The sequence below is a fragment of the Macrotis lagotis genome, chromosome 8 (genome assembly GCF_037893015.1).
Source record: "Macrotis lagotis isolate mMagLag1 chromosome 8, bilby.v1.9.chrom.fasta, whole genome shotgun sequence".
NCBI lineage: Eukaryota > Metazoa > Chordata > Mammalia > Peramelemorphia > Peramelidae > Macrotis > Macrotis lagotis.
In genome coordinates this window covers 10,013,265-10,031,898 of record NC_133665.1, presented here as the reverse complement: position 1 = coordinate 10,031,898, position 18,634 = coordinate 10,013,265, and the positions used below count along the sequence as shown (strand labels likewise).

Here is an 18,634-nt window from a genome sequence, read left to right as displayed (position 1 = left end):
AAATCATTTTATAAGTGAAGTGAAAATCACCACAAGAGGGGTGGGAGGAAAATACATGTGTACATATCATTAAACTATATTTGTTTTTCCTAGCTGAAAATGAAAATAACAGATTTTGAAAATCGAAGGAGTTTTAAATGTATCTGGCTAAACAGTCAATTTAGGGAAGAGGTAAGCAAAATGATATTTTAATATGATCTAATTGTAAATTTCCTCAGCAAAGTTTTGTTGTTCTTCAGTCATGTCCAACCCTACATGACCCCATGGACAATACTATTTGGGTTTTATTAGAGGGCTTTGGATTCAGTTTTTCTTGAGTCAGGAAGACTCTACTTCTTGAGTTTAAATGTGGCCTCAGACACTTACTAGCTGTGTGACCCTTACCAAAATCTGTTAACTGTGTTTATGGAACTGGAATACTGGAACATTCCAAAACTTTCTCATTAAAATAAGAGCTTTTATTCCTCAATAAACTTTTAGGACATCTTTACTTCAGAAAATTAGAAATAAAATTACTAATTTGCCATTTTGAACATAACATTTTCCATATCTTGTATCATGTCAGATTAGATTATTATTACAGGTACTTTATACTATAAAGATTCTATTTTTACTTTATTTAGGTTCTAACTCTGATAGTCTGTAATTCTAGACACACCATTTTTATTTACTACTTTGCAAAACATACTTGGTGTAAACCTTTTAAGGTTGATGTAATTGAAATGCTTTTTTAAAAATGTTACAAATGTCTAAACTTGTAAGATCCTAGGTAGACAATGTCAATTGCTGAAGAGAGGAGGGGGGGAGCATTTATCCAGTCTTGTGATGAGAGTTTCTGTATTTAGCTTGGGAATTTTAGGCCACAGACTGTTTTTTTGCTGCTATATCACTACTTCAAGGTTTTCCAGATTATATATGATTTCATATATCTAGCTTTTTGCATCACCTATGAGGACTTGGCCTTTTCCACAGGAATGTGAGACACTGGATAAAAAGCCATTTTGAATTTTCTAAACAGTACCTGTTTAATTCTTTTACTATTTAGGAAATAACACTATATCCAGATAAACATGGGTGTGTCCGGGACCTGTTAGAAGAATGTAAAAAGGCTGTAGAACTATGTGAAAAAGCATCAGGGAAACTTAGGTAAGCATTTCCTGAAGGTAGTCATGGAAAGTACAAAGGAAGTAAGACAAAACAAAGTCTTGCTATCCAGATATATTCATCTACATGAATGATAATCAGTAGGCACTGTGTTTACCACTGGAGATACAAAAAAGGAAAAGCCACATCCTGCTGTACAAGAACTTTACTATAATCTAATTGAGGGAACCCCCCCCCCCCCCAAAAAAAATGGAGGATCCAACAAGAAAGAGGTCAGATAGGAAGAGAACCAGGAGGAAAAAACCTAAGAGAGGAGAGTGATCAACAGTGTCAAAGAGGTCACAGATATTGAGGATTTGCAAAAGACTTCTAGGATTTTGCAACTAAGAATATTAGTAATTTTGGAGAGGAACTTTGGAATGAGGTCAGAAGCCAGATGGTAAGAGGAGAGAGGGGGGAAATGAAGGTATGTTTCTTCTCTCCTTCAATCTAAATGATCTTTTTTGAGGAGTTAAGCTCCAAAACGATTGAAAGATATATAGATGATACTTATTGGGAATGGGAAGCTAAGGATCAAGTGTTTTCTTAGGGTAAAGGAAATGGCAAAAATAAGAGAAAGATTGTGGATGACAGGAAAAGTTGTTGGAAAGGGATCTCTTCAACAAGTAGAAATTAGCCTTGATAAGAAATGATTAGCTAGAGCACTGGCCCTGGAGTCAGAAGTAGTTGAGTTCAAATCTGGGCTCAGACTCTTAATAATTACCTAGGTGTGTGGCCTTGGGCAAGCCACTTAACCCCATTTGCCTTGCAAAACCCCCAAAACAAAAATAAATAAGATGACTTCATCACTCAAGGGTGAAGGAGAAATAGATGGGACATATCTGAGTGATAGTAAATGAGGTAGAAGGTAAAAGCAGAAGTTCATAGCAAGTAGCCAGTTTTTTCTGTAAAATATGAGACAAGGTTCTCAGGTAAGATACTCAGAAGAAGAATGGGATGTTTGAGAAGGTAAGAAAATGTTTGAAGACTAGGATAGTGAGTTAATGTGGGAGATAGAGGTGGGTGTGTGTGAGTAGTAGTAGTAGTAGTAGTAGTAGTAGTAGTAGTAGTAGTAGTAGTAGTAGTAGTAGTAGACTTTGCTTATAGAAACTTGTGGTAGACAGAATCATTGTGTGTGGTTTTGTTTTTTTTAATACCTCTATTCAGTAGCAGGGATCCAAGGAGGTAGTGATCTAAGACTGTAGCTTGATTGGGTAAGATAAAGAAAAGGGAATGAAAGTCAATGTATTATGTTCAGAAAACAGTAATTCAGAATTTTTTTTAACATAATGGTTGTACTTTTAAGGTTGCTCAAGGGGTATGATCATCTTTGGCTGAGTTTGGGTGGTAGAGTCAGTCATTGGAGGTTAGACTGCCCTCCTAACTACAGAGTTTATCAGTATAAATCAGTATTTTGTATGTTGGAATTTGAAGTCACTGAGGGAGCCTGGGGAGCTCTAGAAACAACAGGTCCCAAGATTTTGTTTGAGTGGTTGATGAATATAGCATGAAGAGAAGTTAGTGAGTAATGGAGGTATGGAAGAACTTGGCAGCTGGCAATGGGAGGGCAGAGAGTATTTCAACTCCACTTCTTCCTTGACTAGGAAACCAATGAAGATCTGAATAAAAGGTCTGACCAGTACCAGAAAGAAGACTGTTGTCAAAGGGAAACTAGATTTCAGAAAGAATCAATTTCCCTTCACCTAACATCTTTTCCATTCCTACTAGTTCTTTCGCTTTCCACCTATTTGTTTCCTTTGAAATGGATAGAGAGCACAATGGAAGGTTGGGTAGAATTAAGTTGAACTTTTGAATGGAAGAGTTGAAGGGAATGGGAATGGGGAATCAGATGAGTGGAGGTATGGAATGGGATTTGTTTGATCCACAAGTGTTTAGAGTCACTGGGATGTGAAGGATATGACCAGTGTGAGAGTGTTCATTTCCAGTTCTCTACACTCAAAGGTCAAGCAGAGCAGGAGTTGAGAAGCCTAAAATGAACATCCCAGAGTGATAGTTACCAATGAAAGCAACAATTGTTGCATTTTCCTGTTCCTCCAAATCTTTTCGCAAAAGTTAGTGAAAAAATGATTTTTTTGAATTTGTCATTATATTTGAATTAAGTCCCTCCCCTCTTCTATCCTTGCCTAGCATTATTTTGTTTGATTACACTAATCAAAATTAGTAAGGCAGAGAGCGGTAGAGAAAACTAAATGAAAAACCCCTAAAACATAAATTTGATTTGAAGTTGTCAATGAGTCATTCAGCTTGAATAATCACTTAAAGTTAGTATTCATTTCATTATCGTATGTTTCCTTCTCACAAATGTATTTCTTGTAATTTTTTTCTATTAGCACTTTTTTCTCCTCACTTTCCTCTACCATTAAGAAAAATCCTCCTTTGAAATTTCAACCAAGGTTAAAAAAAAACTTTAATAAAGTGAATCCAGTTAGATAAATTTAGAACAAGCTAGTTCAAAAAGTACCCCCTTGTTGTGTAATAATTTAATCCAAATAGTCATTTTTGTAAAGTAATGTTTTGATTTTATTCCTGTTTTTAAGGCTGCTAGAAATTGTAAGCTACAAAATTATTGGTGTCCATCAAGAAGATGAATTGTTAGAATGTTTATCACCTGCAACAAGTCGAACATTTCGAATAGAGGTTAGTAAAGCATAAGATTTAGAACAGCTAAATTTTGTAAAGAACTAGTATTAATTGGATTGTGCAGTTGGCTTATACCTGTCTTTTCTTTAATTTTTTAAAAAAAATTCTTAAAAGTTACATTTTTTATGCCAGACAGCTTTCAGATTGATGGCAAAATGGGTTCTAGGGATTTCTGCAAATAGAGGGCTCTTACAAGATTTTGTTTTGGGCAAAAACATTTTACAGGGTTCTCTGTCTAGTGTCATGACTTTTTTTTAAAAGTTCTTCTGGTTACTTCTAGGAGAAAACCTCCATTAAATACTAGTCTTACTTCACAGCTTCCTCTCGTTACTCACCTCTTAACCGAGAAGTCATGGACTCAGTCTGTTAGTCTGAGTCCTAGAGTTCCTTTCAAGGAGCTCATAGGGTATAACAAAAACTGTATATAGGATAAATTGGATATAATAGAAGGAAAACATTAACTTTAACAGGGATCAGGGAAGGCTTCTTATAGGATCTAAGCTTATAACTGTAGGAAGCCAGGAAATGTAGATGATAGCTAATAATGTGAGTCAAGAGGAGTCTTATGCAAGACACAAAAAGCAAAGTTCTTATAAATTTCCTGCTCACTTCACACTGCATTATTTCATACAAGCCTTCCCTAGTTTCTCTGAAACATTAGTTAATAAATATATTAGAATGATGCTTTTATATTGAAAATAATTTATTTTTTGATGTCTTTGTCCTTTTGAAAAAGACCTATGCCATACCAAAAAAACTTGGGATTTGTTAGTGTTTGTAAATTAATTGGAAATATACCTATTTCTGTCTTATAATTTGTTTATCAGAACTGCTCATGATCAGTATATTTAATTTGACTACAGGAAATACCCTTGGACCAGGTAGATATAGATAAAGAAAATGAGATGCTAATCACAGTGGCTCATTTCCACAAAGAGGTCTTTGGAACTTTTGGTATACCATTTTTGCTCAGGATACACCAGGTAAGTCATTTTTTAAGACTGTATTCTTCTTTTGATTACTAGGCTAATCATTTGTTTTTGGTTTTTTTATTCTCATTTTGTACAAATGTTTTTCTTTACATTAATAAAATATATTTTGTTTACAAGTAAACAAAACACCCCCTCCCCCATGAATATAGATAGACTTGCTTGGGCAAAAAAAAGTAAAGGGGGGAGAAAAAAAGATTAAAATTAAAAAAATAATAGTAATAATTGTAGGTATGGCCAGGTGGTGCAGTGGACGAGGCACCAGCCTTGGAGCCACAAGCACCCGAGTCCATATCCAGCTTCGTAAACTCAATAATCACCCAGCCATGTGACATGCAAGCCACCCGATCCCCACTGCCCTGCAAAAACCAAAAAGAAGAAAAAAAAAACCCAAAATAAAATAAAATAGTAATAATAGTAGGGGTGGCTGGGTGGCAGACAGAGCATTGGCCCTTGACCCAGGAGCATCTGGGTCCGAATCCGGCCCCAGACACCCAATGATCACTCTGCTATGTGGCCCCAGGCAGGCCACCCAGCCCCACTTGCCCTGCACCCTCCCCCCAAATAATAATAACAAAAAATGTGTTTCAGTCTTTGTTCCAACACCATCAACTCTGTCGTGAGTGGATCACATTCTTTATGATAAGTCCATCAGAAAAGTTACTTCCATATTTTTCCAACGTTGCCATTGCTGATCACAACTCCCTCCTTTCTTATTTCTCCACTACCATGTACTATATTTTCTCTCTCCTTTCACTCTGACTCTGCTGTAGGGTTGCTGAGTGGTGCAGCAGACAGATCCCTGCTCCTGGGGCCAAGAAGCCCTGAGCCCCCATACCACTCCTTAGGCCCAGAATCCACCTGGCCCTGTGGTCCTGGGCAGGCCATCCAATCCCAGCCCCTTGCAAGAAGTAAAAAAAGAAAATGTGTTATATCTGACCACTGTCCCCCCATGGTCCATCCTCTCCTTTATTCACATCCCCACCCCTTCCCCCTGCTCCCCCCTCCTTCTTACTCCAGTAGTCTATACCCCATTGAGTATACTTGCTGTTTCCTCTCCTAGCCATCTCTGATGAGAGCAAAGGTTCTCTCATTCCCCTTGCCTCCCCCCTTCCATTTCATTGCAATAGCTCATTGTAATAAAAAAAAATCTTATTATGTGAAATAGCTTGGACTAATTCCCCTCTCCTTTTTCTTTCTCCCATTCCATTTCCCTTTTTTTCTTATTGACTCCATTTTTACAACATATTTTATCTTCGAATTCAGCTTTCTCCTGTGCTTCAACTATAAAAGCTTCCTCTACCTGCTCTATTAACTGAGATGGTTCATATGAACATTATCAGTATCATTTTTCTATCCATGCAGTTCATCCTCATTAAGTCCCTCATATTTTCCCCCTCTCCTCCAATCTCCATGCTTCACCTGAGTCCTGTATCTGAAGATCAAACCTTCTGTTCAGCTCTGGCCATTCCAAAAGGAACCTTTGAAATTCCCCTGGTTCATTGAAAGTCCATCTTTTTCCCTGGAAGAGGACATTCAGCCTTGCTGGGTAGTTCATTCTTGGCTGCATTCTAAGCTCTTTTGCCTTCCGGTATATTGCATTCCAAGCCCTACGAGCTTCCAATGTAGATGCTGCTAAGTCCTGTGTGATCCTGACTGCAGCTCCACGATATTTGAACTGTGTCCTTCTGGTTGCTCATAATATTTTCTCTTTGACTTGGGAGTTCTGGAACTTGGCTATAATATTCCTGGGGGTTGGTTTTTTGGGATCTCTTTCTCGGGATCGGTGGATTCTCTCCATTTCTATTTTGCCCTCTGCTTCTAGAATATCAAGGCAATTTTCCTGTAGTAATTCTTTGAAAATGATGTCAAGGCTCTTTTCCTGATCATGACTTTCAGGTATTCCAATAATTTTCAAATTATCTTTCCTAAGTCTGTTTTCCATATCAGTTGTTTTTTTTTTCAATGAGATATTTTACATTTTCTTCTAATTTTTCATTTTTTTGGTTTTGAAGTATTGATTCCTGATTTCTGGTAAATTCATCAATTTCCCTGAATTCTATTCTTTGTCTGAAGGATTTATTCTCCTCAGAGAGTTTTCTTATCTCTTTTTCCATCTGGCCAATTTTGCTTTTTAAAGCATTCTTCTCCTCAATAACTTTTTGAACTGTTTATCCATTTGACCTAAGCTGTTTTTTAGCATGCTATTTTCTTCAGTATTTTTTTGGATTTCCTTGACTAAGCTGCTGACTTCATTTTCATGTTTTTCCTGCATCTCTCTCCTTTCTTTTCCCAGTTTTTCTTCTAACTCCCTCATTTGATTTTCAAAGTCTTTTTTGAGCTCTATCATAGCCTGAGCCCAATTTGTTTTTTTTGGAGTCTTTAGATGCAGGAGCTTGTGCTTCCTCATCTTCAGACTGAGTGTTTTGATCCTTTTTGGGCTCATTTGCAAAATATTTCTCAGTGGTCTTCCTCTTGTTTCTTTGTTCATTTTCCCAGCCTAAGCCTGTTTTTGGGGGTGCTTCCTGAGCTTTTGGGACACTCCCACAATGGGGGGGGGCTAGACTGCAATCAGGATCTGAATGTGGTCAGAGCCCCAGAGTCCTGTTCCAGGGGCAGAGGACAGAGCTCTTCACTCCCTCTTCACTCACCTCCCTCAGCTCAATGGGCTCATTCCCTGGGCACTCCTGCTTACAGGCTCTGCCTGCTTATGTTTCCTGGATCTGAAATGCAGTGGCCAAGCTGCTGGCTGTGTGCCCTGAGGGCTGGGCTCCACATGCTCGCTCTGGCAGAGGTCCCCCTTGTTCCCCCACTTTGTGCTGGTGCTCCCTGGGGTGCAGCTCAGGAGACTCCCCCCGCTGCAGCTCACAGCACCCTGGGGCTGCCTCCAGGAGGCTGAAGTTCTTTGGCTCTGGCGGGCTGCCCCTCTGGCCCCAGGGAGCAAGCAGAGTCTTTCTGCTCTTTTCCAGGTTACCTTGAGTAGGAGCTGCCTCACTGGGTCCCTCTGTGGATTATGTCTCTCGAAAATTTAGTTAGTCCTTAGTTTATGAGTTTTTATCAGAGAGCTCCTAAGCCTTGATCCCTTCTTGTTGCCATCTTGGCTCCGCCCCTTAGGCTAATCATTTGTAATGCATTTATTCACTGATTTGCTTTTATCAAAAAAAAACTTAGCCTATCAAAAAAACGGGAAAGCTTGTATGCCATTTTCTTCCTACTCAGTGTGGATTTCATTAGGGCTTTTAACTTGCTTATATAATTTTGAATAATTTGAATCTGATCTGGGGGCACTTGAAATAGTTGACTTTTAATGTATTTTTGTTTGATGTGAATTGTTGGTTTGCTTTTATTTTAAATGTTGTGTTTGTGTCTTATTTGAAAAGTTTGTTTAAAGTTTCAAGTGGAATTCCTTGTCTTTTAAGTATCACTGGGTATATTTGTTTAAAGGGTGAACATTTCAGAGAAGTGATGAAGCGAATTCAAACAATGCTGGATATCCAGGAAAAAGAATTTGAGAAGGTAAGATTTTACTTTAGGTTTGCAGAAGATAATTTTTGTATAGACTCATATTTGTTTGATTATTATTAAATAAAGACAATATACATGTTTTTTCCCCTGAATAATGATGTAACTACTTTCTCTAGCACAACTAATCAAACTTTTCCTTAAATACTCCCTGATAAAATGTCCATGTTGATGAACCATTTGCTACCATCTCCCCCACCCCAGTTTATGGGATTCCTGATAGTTTTGAATGGGAGAACATTATCCATCCACAGTTTATCCCTGCCAGGAGCCATTCCAGTAGGCCAGCTAAACTATATATATATGTGTGTGTGTGTGTGTGTGTGTGTGTGTGTGTGTGTATATATCCTAAAATATTGCTTGAAATGATTACCAGTACTATTGATAAAATTAATCTCCCCAGCAGTGTCACATTTTGGCTCTATTCAGACTTAAAAAATTTTTGTGCTTTTTTTTTTATTTTTAAGTTTAAATTTGCCATTGTAATGATGGGTCGACACCAATACATAAATGAAGATGAATATGAAGTCAATTTGAAAGATTTTGAGGCTCAGCCGGGTGAGTGCCTTGACATTTAGTTCTTCGACTGTTATTTATCAACTGCAAGTCAAAGCAGCTCAGAGCAAAAATAAATCATGTTGGAAGAAATACCTTATTTTAGTATGCCACTAAAGTAAGTAAATATTCAGAGCCATTTTTTTCTTAGATTATAATTGTACTATGTATCAGTGTTCAAAAGAACGGAAAAAATATAGTTAACATAACAAACTTGAAGTATTTGCCCAGTATTATTCACTTCACCATTGACTAAAATAAATAGTTACATTATGAGAGAGAGAGAGAGAGAGAGAGAGAGAGAGAGAGAGAGAGAGAGAGAGAGAGAGAGAGAGAGAGAGAGTTCCTCACACTAGCCTTTGGACCTATAAGCCGTGACAACTCTCACCATAGTGTTAAGGTGTGTAAAACTAACAGTTCTAAAGGTTTTTTCCTTTCTTTTTTCCTCCTAGGTAACATGTCTCATCCCAGGCCTTGGCTGGGGCTTGACCATTTCAATAAAGCCCCAAAGAGAAGTCGCTACACTTACCTTGAAAAGGCTATTAAAATTCATAACTGACTTACACGTGCACTATATCTGAAGTCTTCAGCAAGAGGATTTGCTGCTGATGTTAATTTTATTTTGTTGAGGCTGTTCAGTTTGGCTTCTCTGTATCTATTGACTGCCCTTTTTGAGCAAAATGAAGGTGTTTTTATAAAGCTTGGATGCCAATGAGAGTTATTTTATGGTAAACATAATGCAAGGCAATTGTCAGCATAATGGGGGAAGAGTCTAGTAGGATGATTGATATTGGCGGAAAAATTTTGTCTGTAGTATGTTTATACATGGCATAAGCTACCTGTCTGCCCTTCCTGGTATGGTTTCCTTCACCAAACCTGCAGCAAGTCAGTCTTATGTTTAGACTCACAACTGATTTATTTCCTTCAGTTAGACTTTAAATGACCTTTTGTGCATTTGTAAATGCAAAAGAAAAAGAACTCACAACATCAATAAATAGAGATCTCTACTTCATTGTGTACATTGTTGGCACTTATTCGGGATTTATGTCTCCTCCAGCTGCATAGGATCTTTTTAATAAACTAGTTTTGATTTATTTAGTTCAGCCACTACTTTGCTGCCCATTTTGCAGAGTGGGTGCACTGAATAAAATCCTAAAAAGACATTTTGGGTCTTTTTAAAAAATTTAAAACACTGTTAAATACAATTAAGGTTTACTATACTGCCTATTGGCAAATTTAATGACATCTGAAGTTGGCAAAAGCAGGTAAAGAATTATAGTTTCATTTAAATGGAAACAGATGGAAGAAACAAGGGAAATAGCCTTTTAGCACAGAGGGCATGCTCACTAGTGTTTAGTAAGCTGTTGACTTTGTAAAAAAATAAAATAAAAACAAAAAAAGCAAAGCAAAAAAATAGGAAAAGAAAAAAGAGAAAAAGAACATGAAATTGTATATTTAATGAATGAACATGTACAATTTAACACTTGGAGGTTAATTTTGTTGGGTGAGTCTGCAAGTGAATTTCACTGATGTTGATATTCATTGTGTGTAGTTTTATTTCAGTCCCAGACTGTTTCCTTTTATTTTGGAGCTAATGCCAGCGTGTCTAGTTTTGAGTGCAGTAAAAATAGAATCAGAAAATCACATTTATTTTTCATTCTTTTCCAGTATTTTTTTTTTTGTTTCTGTAGCAGCAGTGTACAACAACTCTTCCTGTATATTGCCTTTTTGCTGGAAAATGTTGTATGTTGAATAAAATTTTCTATAAAAATTTTACTTCAGTGAGTGACGTGGAAGTTGAGGAAGATTTCTACTCTCCCTGGAAGTACAGTTTGGGAAACCTTTTCATTTATAACAAGGTTTTATTAAGATGTATTTTTTTTTTTAATTTCAGTATTGCCAATGTATAATCCTGGTTTTTGGCCTCTTAACTTAGTCACATTTGAGCTTAAGAAATAAAGGGTTTTCCAGGAGGGAACCATGTACAAATACAATGACTGGAAATATTCTTTAAATACTTTTTAAGGGTATGGTCTGTGGGATCCATAGTTTTTGGAGTAGATTTGACTCCACTTGCCTTGTTTCAAAATTCTGTGGTCCACATATCCCAAATGTGGTATTTATAAAGGTATATGATGAAATCTGTACTTTTCGATTATGATCTCTCTTTCTGAACTTCCTCTGTAATAGTGTATGCCTTCATAACCCAAAAGCTGCCTTCAAAATCAATTAATAGATAGCACTTATGGGAGTAGCAGTACCACAGATTTTGCCCTTCAAATCCCTGAAAAATTAGTTGTGAAAATGATAGTAAAAGCAATTCACCAGTAGTTTTTGTCTTTGAAATTTAAGGGGATTTTTGAAGGGAGAAGGGATTAAGTACAGTCTTGGAGGGTAACAGAAACCTGCCACTCTCCCATAGGATATTAAATGACTTTTTACAAAGAATTTTTGGTAATGTTTACATTGTGTGATGCATATAATTATTCCTTCGCTTCCAATCAAGGAAATCAATGACATCAGTGCTTCTGCATTTTAATTGAATGAAAAATGGTTTTCTAATTATGAAATATAAGGTACTTCCTTAATGATGGCATTAATGGCTTATATTAAACCACTGAAGTGATTACCACCTTCTTTAACATTATTGGATACTAGGGATGTACTAGGCCCTCTATGGGATAATAGTTTTATAAAACATATGTTATATAGATTCACTTGAAATCATTGGAATATATAAAGGGTGGGATGCATTCTGTTTGATTTCTTGGATGTTGTGAAGCCATGGCTCATTTTAGCAGCCACAGTATTGTGATGACATGCCTTTGATAGCAAACTGATATATTTATTGATGTGTTGTTTTTTTTTTAAGCCAAAGTATGCAGCAGCTTATTTTAGGTTAGAATGTGTTATCCTTGTAGGAGTAAAGAACCTTAAAAATATTTCCTAGTGATGATTTTAACCAAGTCTTTGAAAGACAGATGCTGTTGTCATGTGTGCTTCAGCACAGCATGGAACTAGGAGGAGCAAAGTATTTCTACCTAAATCATTTATTCTGTCTAGTGAGAACTAAACAATGTGCATCTTTCTAGTATGTATTCCCAGGCTTTATAATGCCAAGAACTAGTTTGTTTTGTGAATTTTGCATAATGAAATTCATGAAAATTTCCTGGCTTGCCATCATCATAAAAGGAGTTCAGCATCCATGCCAGAAAGATCAAACACTTCTACCACTCATCTTCTGCTTCATTTGAATAATTAAAACCCTATTTACATTTTGACATTTTCATTATATTTTAAAATCATATTTCTGTAACATGGGACTTAATTTTTGATACCAGTTTTCCTATTAACTTCTTGAAAAGATTTAAGTAAGATTACATATTGACTCCAAAATACATTTAAGAAGTGTACCAGGGGCTTGTAGCACTCAGGCTCTATAACACTGATGGCATGTACCCTCCTATCCCAATAAAACCTGCTTGAGCCTAGCCACTCCAGAGTCAGTGAGTACCTCTGAAAATTAGGTGGGGAAGGAGAATGGAAAGTGGTCTCCCACCCAAGTCATAGTTGGATGACAGAGAGTATCCTTGGCTTTACTAACAGAACACAAGCTCTAATAGATCCTATTAAGCTGGAAAGACATTAAGGCTGCCATAATAATATTACACAGCTGTTATTTGAGCACCAGCCTAACTAATAGTAGAGAAGCTCATCACCATCTTGTCTACAGGATGATGAAAATTCTTAAAGAACAAAAACTAAATTGTAGTGCAATTTTGAATTTCATTGATGGAGGGAATACTCTCACTGACATGCAGTTCTTGAAGTGTTGTATCGAATAAATGTATGGTAAGGGTTTTTAAAAATTGACTTTAATACAAATCCTACTCTTTTGGCCACCTAACTTTTTATCCAATTGTCCAGTATGTCCTGAAATCTCCACACAATTGTATTAAATTATGTAATAGACCATCAGAGAACTTTCCTAAAGGAAGTCATCTTCAAGGTGGCAGCTCATTGACAATCTTGGATAAAGAAAAATATCTGTACCAATTCCAATAATTTGTTATCCTCTAATACGTTTGATTCTCACAAGTTTGAAATACTTTAAATGTGTTTAAAGAACATAACTTGTTTGACTTTTGCCTCCTTACTGCTTTTTTGGAAGGAGGTAGTTATAAATCTTAAATAAAAATACCTTGTTTGGTTTATTCTATGTTTGACAGACTTGATAGCTTTCTTTTAAGTTAAAAGTTCTTGACTGGTTCTTTTAAGTTCTCCATCAATAGAATTCTTTAAATTCTGCTCTGTTGATTTCTTTTTTCTGTCTCTTTCCTTGAGAATTGAAAGGAAAGGTGTGGTTTTTGTTTTGTAAGTGAAAAAATTAAAAAGTAAAATTAGAAAATCATTTCTCCCTGTAGTTCTAAGTACTAAAGGAAAAGTGGAGAAAACGCTTGAATGCATCTTCTAAATTTTGTGCCTTTTTCTGATTGTTTCTTTTGTTTGGTACTTTTAGAGAGAAAAATGGAATCATTTAATTCAAATATTGAAATAAAATTTGATCACAATAGTGATAATAGCTCAATCTTGATCATTTCTAAAGAAGGGAACCCACCAGATAAAGTCAGTTTGGAGAAGAAACAGGTGTCAGAATGAGAACTTCCCTGGTTATCCTAGCCCCTTCTTTTAGTTTTAAAGGTTGTTTCATCAAAAGCATGTTTGAGAGCTAGCTAAGAGTCAAAATTTGAAACAAGCAATATTTGAGCTTGGAGCATGAAAACGAACATAATGGTAATTTCTGGTAAGATAGTATTAGAAAAACTGATAATGGTTAACAATAATAGGATTTAAGATTTGGGTCAAAACCACATCAGGAAGTAGCTTTTGTATACCTAGACAGGGCTTGATTCCTTTCACTAGAATCAATACAGTTTTACATCCCCTTCTAGTGTGGAGGAACAGTATGAGTCTCATCAGCAAACTAGATTTAGTAATTTGTGGTTGACTCAATGAAGTTCAGGGTTTTATCCAACTTGAAAACAATATTCATCTACTAAGTAATCTTAATGCTTTGCGTGTAAATATTTTGTTATAAAGACTTTTAAAGATGTTTCTAAATTTGAATTTGAAATATGTAGACATAAATCTGGATATATTTATATGTGTACATAAGACTTAGTTCTTCCAAACTTGTTGTCTTTATCTTTATACCTTTATTAAGTATGGAATAATGCAGTATTAGTTCTTTTTGTTTTTGTTGTTGGAGAAAAGATGCCAATAGAAATAAAATGAAAACAACCCAACAAATATAAAAGCACTTTCTTTATCCAGCTAGGCATTAAGGAGAAGCAAAGTGTGGATAGACCCTATCTTTCTAAAGATTGCAAAGGGAGGAATCCAAGTGAGGCCAGAGCACAGGTGTGATGGACCGGAAGATCAACAATAGATGATAATCATTGGAGACTGTAGTGTGAAGCCCCTCTGTTCCCACACTTTGACTCAAAAAATGAAAGGACTAAAGAAAGGTAAGGTAATAAGTCAGCAAAAGAACTAAGTCCTGTGTTTTATGTCTCTAATTGCTGATATAGAAGGCAGCCAGAGAGCATTTTGGAGGAATTCAGTTTCTTGAGATTACAAAAGGAAAGGGTGAGAGGAAAAGACTTAAGGATTTAAGAGAGAAAAGTTGGGAGGATTTGCTGAGAGAACAGTGCAATGTTAACATTGGAAAAATCTCATACATAGAAACAGCAAAAGGGTCACTGGGAAGCCAATCATGAAATCAAGGGAGTTGACTGATAATATGCTACCTTCTAGTGAAGGGCTTCTGCACTTAAGTAGGGAACTGGATGAATTGTTTTGATTTCCCTTGTTCCACTAGTCTTTTGGACTTATTGGAGCTCAAAGGAATGTGGTCAGAGGCACAGGTGTATGCATGAGTTAGCCTTGGTTTAGAAATTTTTTTAAAATCTTAGAATCCAAGGGAAGAAAGAAGGTATAGATGTAAAACTAAAGAGTTAACTATCCTGAACAAGTAAGGCAAGTAATATTTCATTTGGATGAGAAGGGCAGAGAGACAAGTCTCCAGGTCAAATTATTTTAGATTAGGCATCAGTGATTGAGGGATAGGACTGGAATTCAGAAAGACATTAAACTGAAATTTCTAGCCTACACACAAAAAAGTGTAGTTTCTATCACATGGCATAGCAAGGATCAGAGGTAGAAAAGTAGAGATACTAGTAAGGCAATCTAAAGGTTTCTTGAGTGTAGAAAGTCACTATGAAATTAGTTAAGAAAATCATTTTTAGGGGTGGCTAGGTGGATAAAGCACCGGCCCTGGAGTCAGGAGTACCTGAGTTCAAATCTGGTCTCAGACACACCTAGCTATGTGGCCTTGGGCAAGCCACTTAACCCTGTTTGCCTTACCAAAAAAAAAAAGTTAATAAAAAATAAATCATTTTTAAATGGATAGATAATGACTAGAAGAGGCTAGCTGCAATTGGAGTATATGGTCAAGGAAATCCCAATTTTTCTAACCACCTTCAGGAGTAGGAGAGATGGAAAACCTTTGAGATTTACATTATATTTGTGACAATAAAGATTTTCACCACTAGATGGGAGTGAAATATTTCCCTCGAAGAGTGTGCTCAACTCTGTTGCTAAAATTCCAAGGACCCATCATCCATCATGCCCAAAGTATTATTGAGAAATAAAAATTTGAAACGCATTGTCTTAGTAAATGAAAGTCACCTTCCCCAAAAACACTTTTAAGGACTAGCTTTATAGTTTTAAAGCACTTTCACGATCAAAATATCCCTATGTGGCAACCTCCATTTGATAGATAAGAAAATCTTCAAAGTAATCCAGTTCCTATGTGAAATGGGGCCTAGAGATGGGAAGTATCAAAGATAGTATAAGTGGCAGTACTTGGACTCCAAATCTAGTCCTCAAAACCAGGATTGATTGTAATGCCAGAGCCAGGATTAGAAACCAGATCTTCAGGGATCTGGACCACTGTATTTGTTTTTTATTTCTCCCCTGCATCAAATTGCATTAAGATTGGGAAGGGGTGGGTATACATCCTTACAGGAGTGGGAAAGGGTTGGGTGGAGTCAATATCCAGTGTCTGGCAGCTGATGATAAAAAAAAAGATTTAAGGACTTAAAAGGCTTTTTTGCCCCAAATGCAGTATAATTTGAGCAAATAAGGCAGTTGAAAGTGGAGGACCTCTTCTGAATCCTTTAGACCTAAAATGTGTACTTATTACCCAAGTAGTGTCAGACTAACATCCTGAAGCTGGGGAAGAATTTGTAAAGATGTGATTTCCAACAGACTTTTTACCAGGGCAGTTAACTGGGTAGTTGGGGATGTTACAAAGAATGAAAAATGGGGAGATTCCTTAAGCCCTTGGGGAAACCTGGGGCTTTGGGAAGTTAAAAAACCTTCAGAAATGAAGTTGTAAGTGAAAAAATTAAGGGGCCAGGGTATGAGATATTTTTTTCCATTCAGGCTCAAAAGTGAGATGGAATTTGGACTGTCCTTTTTATACCATGCCCAGTATTATTTCTCTTAGCCTGGACTAGACTTAAAAAATTTCAATCTATTCTAATTATAATTTGTAATTTTAGTTGGAATGCCTCCTGGGTTCGTGGATTTAGAACCTGAAGGGGAAGGACTCCCGTGTCACATAAGTAGTAAAGAAGCAGAACCAGGATTCAAACCCAAGTTCTTTAACTCCAAATCCAGCACTGTTTCCACTGCACTAAAGCAATAGTTCTTCACCTACCTGTTTTGCTGAATAACTTCACCAAAACCTCAACTTCCTCTCTTAACTGCTTAGGTATTTCTGATTTCCTAAATTGTCAAGAACTGCTGTCAGAACCCTGACTTAAAAAAAGAGGCCCTCTGCTCTGGAAGTGGCTTTTGATCCAGGAACTAGCTCAGCTAAGACAGACTGAACTGACCATGAGCTGGTTTTCTGGTAAAGGGAACCAGTACCATCTTCTGAAGCAAGGGAACTCCACTGGAGCAATAAGATAGTAATGAGATGGCCTGGATGGACTGCCACCTTCAGAAGACAAGGAGAACTACAGGAAGCAGAACTACAAATAATACAGGAAAGCTAAAGAGGGTTCCAACAACATGACTGCCCCCTTCCCCCCCACCCCCAAATAAAAGATGTTCATGTTTTGAGCTTTGTGAGCCTGTGTACTTGTGAAGGAAGTTCTTGACGATCATGGGAATGGGGTGCCAGAGGAGGAAGCAGTAAAAGATTGATGTTTCCAAACAAGGGCAATATCCAATTAAGGGAAAAATATCCCAAAATGTACTTGGGAATTTGAGTCTCTGACTTAAAGGGTTAAAGAAACAACTACATAATGACATTAATTTTTCTCTCCTCCCCCAAGGCCACACGGCTAGGTAATAAGTGTCTGAGACTGGATTTGAGCTCAGGTACTCCTGACTCCAGGGCTAGTGCTCTATCCACTGGACCACCTAGCTGCCCCAAATCAGGTTAAAATCTTAAAATAATTGGATTCTGAATTTTTGCAGGTTTATTAAGCAAAAGACGTCACAGATGAAAGAATGGGATCAAACACCTGACTTGACTGTGTGGCCTTGGGCAAGTCATTTAACCCTTTTTGCCTTGTATCTGGCTGTTTCCAGTCATCCTGATTCATATTTGGCCACTAGACCCAGATGGCTCTGGAGGAGAAAGTGAGTCTGGTGATGTAGCACAGCACCTCCTCACTCAAATTCAATTCATCTGCTTGTTATGTCATTATGCCATGTTCTTAGAAAATGAAGGACATATAGAAGTGCTCAGATACAAAAAGAAACCAAAGACAATTGCCCTCAAACTCACAATCTAAGGGGAGACAACATAAACTAATATATGCAAAGTACAAAATAAACAGGGAAGGAAGGCACTGAGATGGGATTTAGATTTTTAGGAATACATACATTGGTAAATACTAGGAGATAAATTAGATGGTAGGATGAGCGAGCTAGATGAGAAATATAAGGGAATTCAGGACAGTGCAGTTGACCATATCAAACCCCATTCCAGTAAATTCCAGTGGCTCCTTGTCTTCAAAATCAAATAGAAAATCTTGTTTGCCCTGATCCCCTCTTATATTTCTAGTATAATCTCTATACATTCTATCATCTGCCCTTAGCTTAGCAGTTCCCCAAAGATATTCACTCACTGTCTCCAAAGCTTGTAATTGTCACCCTATTCATCTCTGCCTTCTGGTTTCCTTCAAGTTTCAGCTGAAGCCTCACCTCCATGAAACCTTTCCTGATATCCCTTAATACTAGTGCCTTCTTGATTTATTTCAAATTTATCACTTGTATATATACAATCATATATATCTTACATACTGTTATTTGCATGTTTTCTTCTCCCATTAGATTATGATCTCTGAGAGCAGAGACTATGCTTTTGTATCCCCAATACTTATCAGTATCTGGCACATCATAGGGGCTGAATACATACTTAATAAATCCAAGGCTCTGTCCATTGTACCAAGTTGCCCACCAGGATGGACCTGAAATTGCACAGGAAGATGTCTTAGAGATTTAGGGTAATCCAAGTCACTCTGAAAGGAAGAGGTCCTTTTACCCTTTATTTGATTCACATTGCATCCCCAGCTTAATTCCAAGTTATTACCCTAGAACTGGAAGATCACTATCTTCATGGTACTATAGATAAACTGAAATCCAGAGAGACTGAACAATTTGACCTTGGTTCCATGCTTGAA

At 37.0% G+C, this 18,634-nt stretch overlaps 1 protein-coding gene across 7 annotated transcripts in view; it reads left to right on the top strand.

Moving 5' to 3' along the window:
* The window catches only part of USP7 (ubiquitin specific peptidase 7), a 97,536-nt gene extending 80,473 nt beyond the window's left edge, over nucleotides 1–17,063 (top strand). For 5 of the 7 annotated variants that reach the window (XM_074196363.1, XM_074196362.1, XM_074196364.1 and 2 more), the window contains exons 25-31: nucleotides 94–171; nucleotides 1,046–1,146; nucleotides 3,702–3,801; nucleotides 4,668–4,787; nucleotides 8,238–8,309; nucleotides 8,783–8,873; nucleotides 9,323–17,063. In XM_074196363.1, the coding sequence (XP_074052464.1) occupies nucleotides 94–171; nucleotides 1,046–1,146; nucleotides 3,702–3,801; nucleotides 4,668–4,787; nucleotides 8,238–8,309; nucleotides 8,783–8,873; nucleotides 9,323–9,429 (669 nt within the window). In that variant the 3' untranslated portion in view covers nucleotides 9,430–17,063. The remainder of the gene's footprint in view (nucleotides 1–93; nucleotides 172–1,045; nucleotides 1,147–3,701; nucleotides 3,802–4,667; nucleotides 4,788–8,237; nucleotides 8,310–8,782; nucleotides 8,874–9,322) is intronic. The other 2 variants (XR_012470699.1, XR_012470698.1) reach the window with 2 other exon arrangements.
* Nucleotides 17,064–18,634: the final 1,571 nt, after the last annotated feature.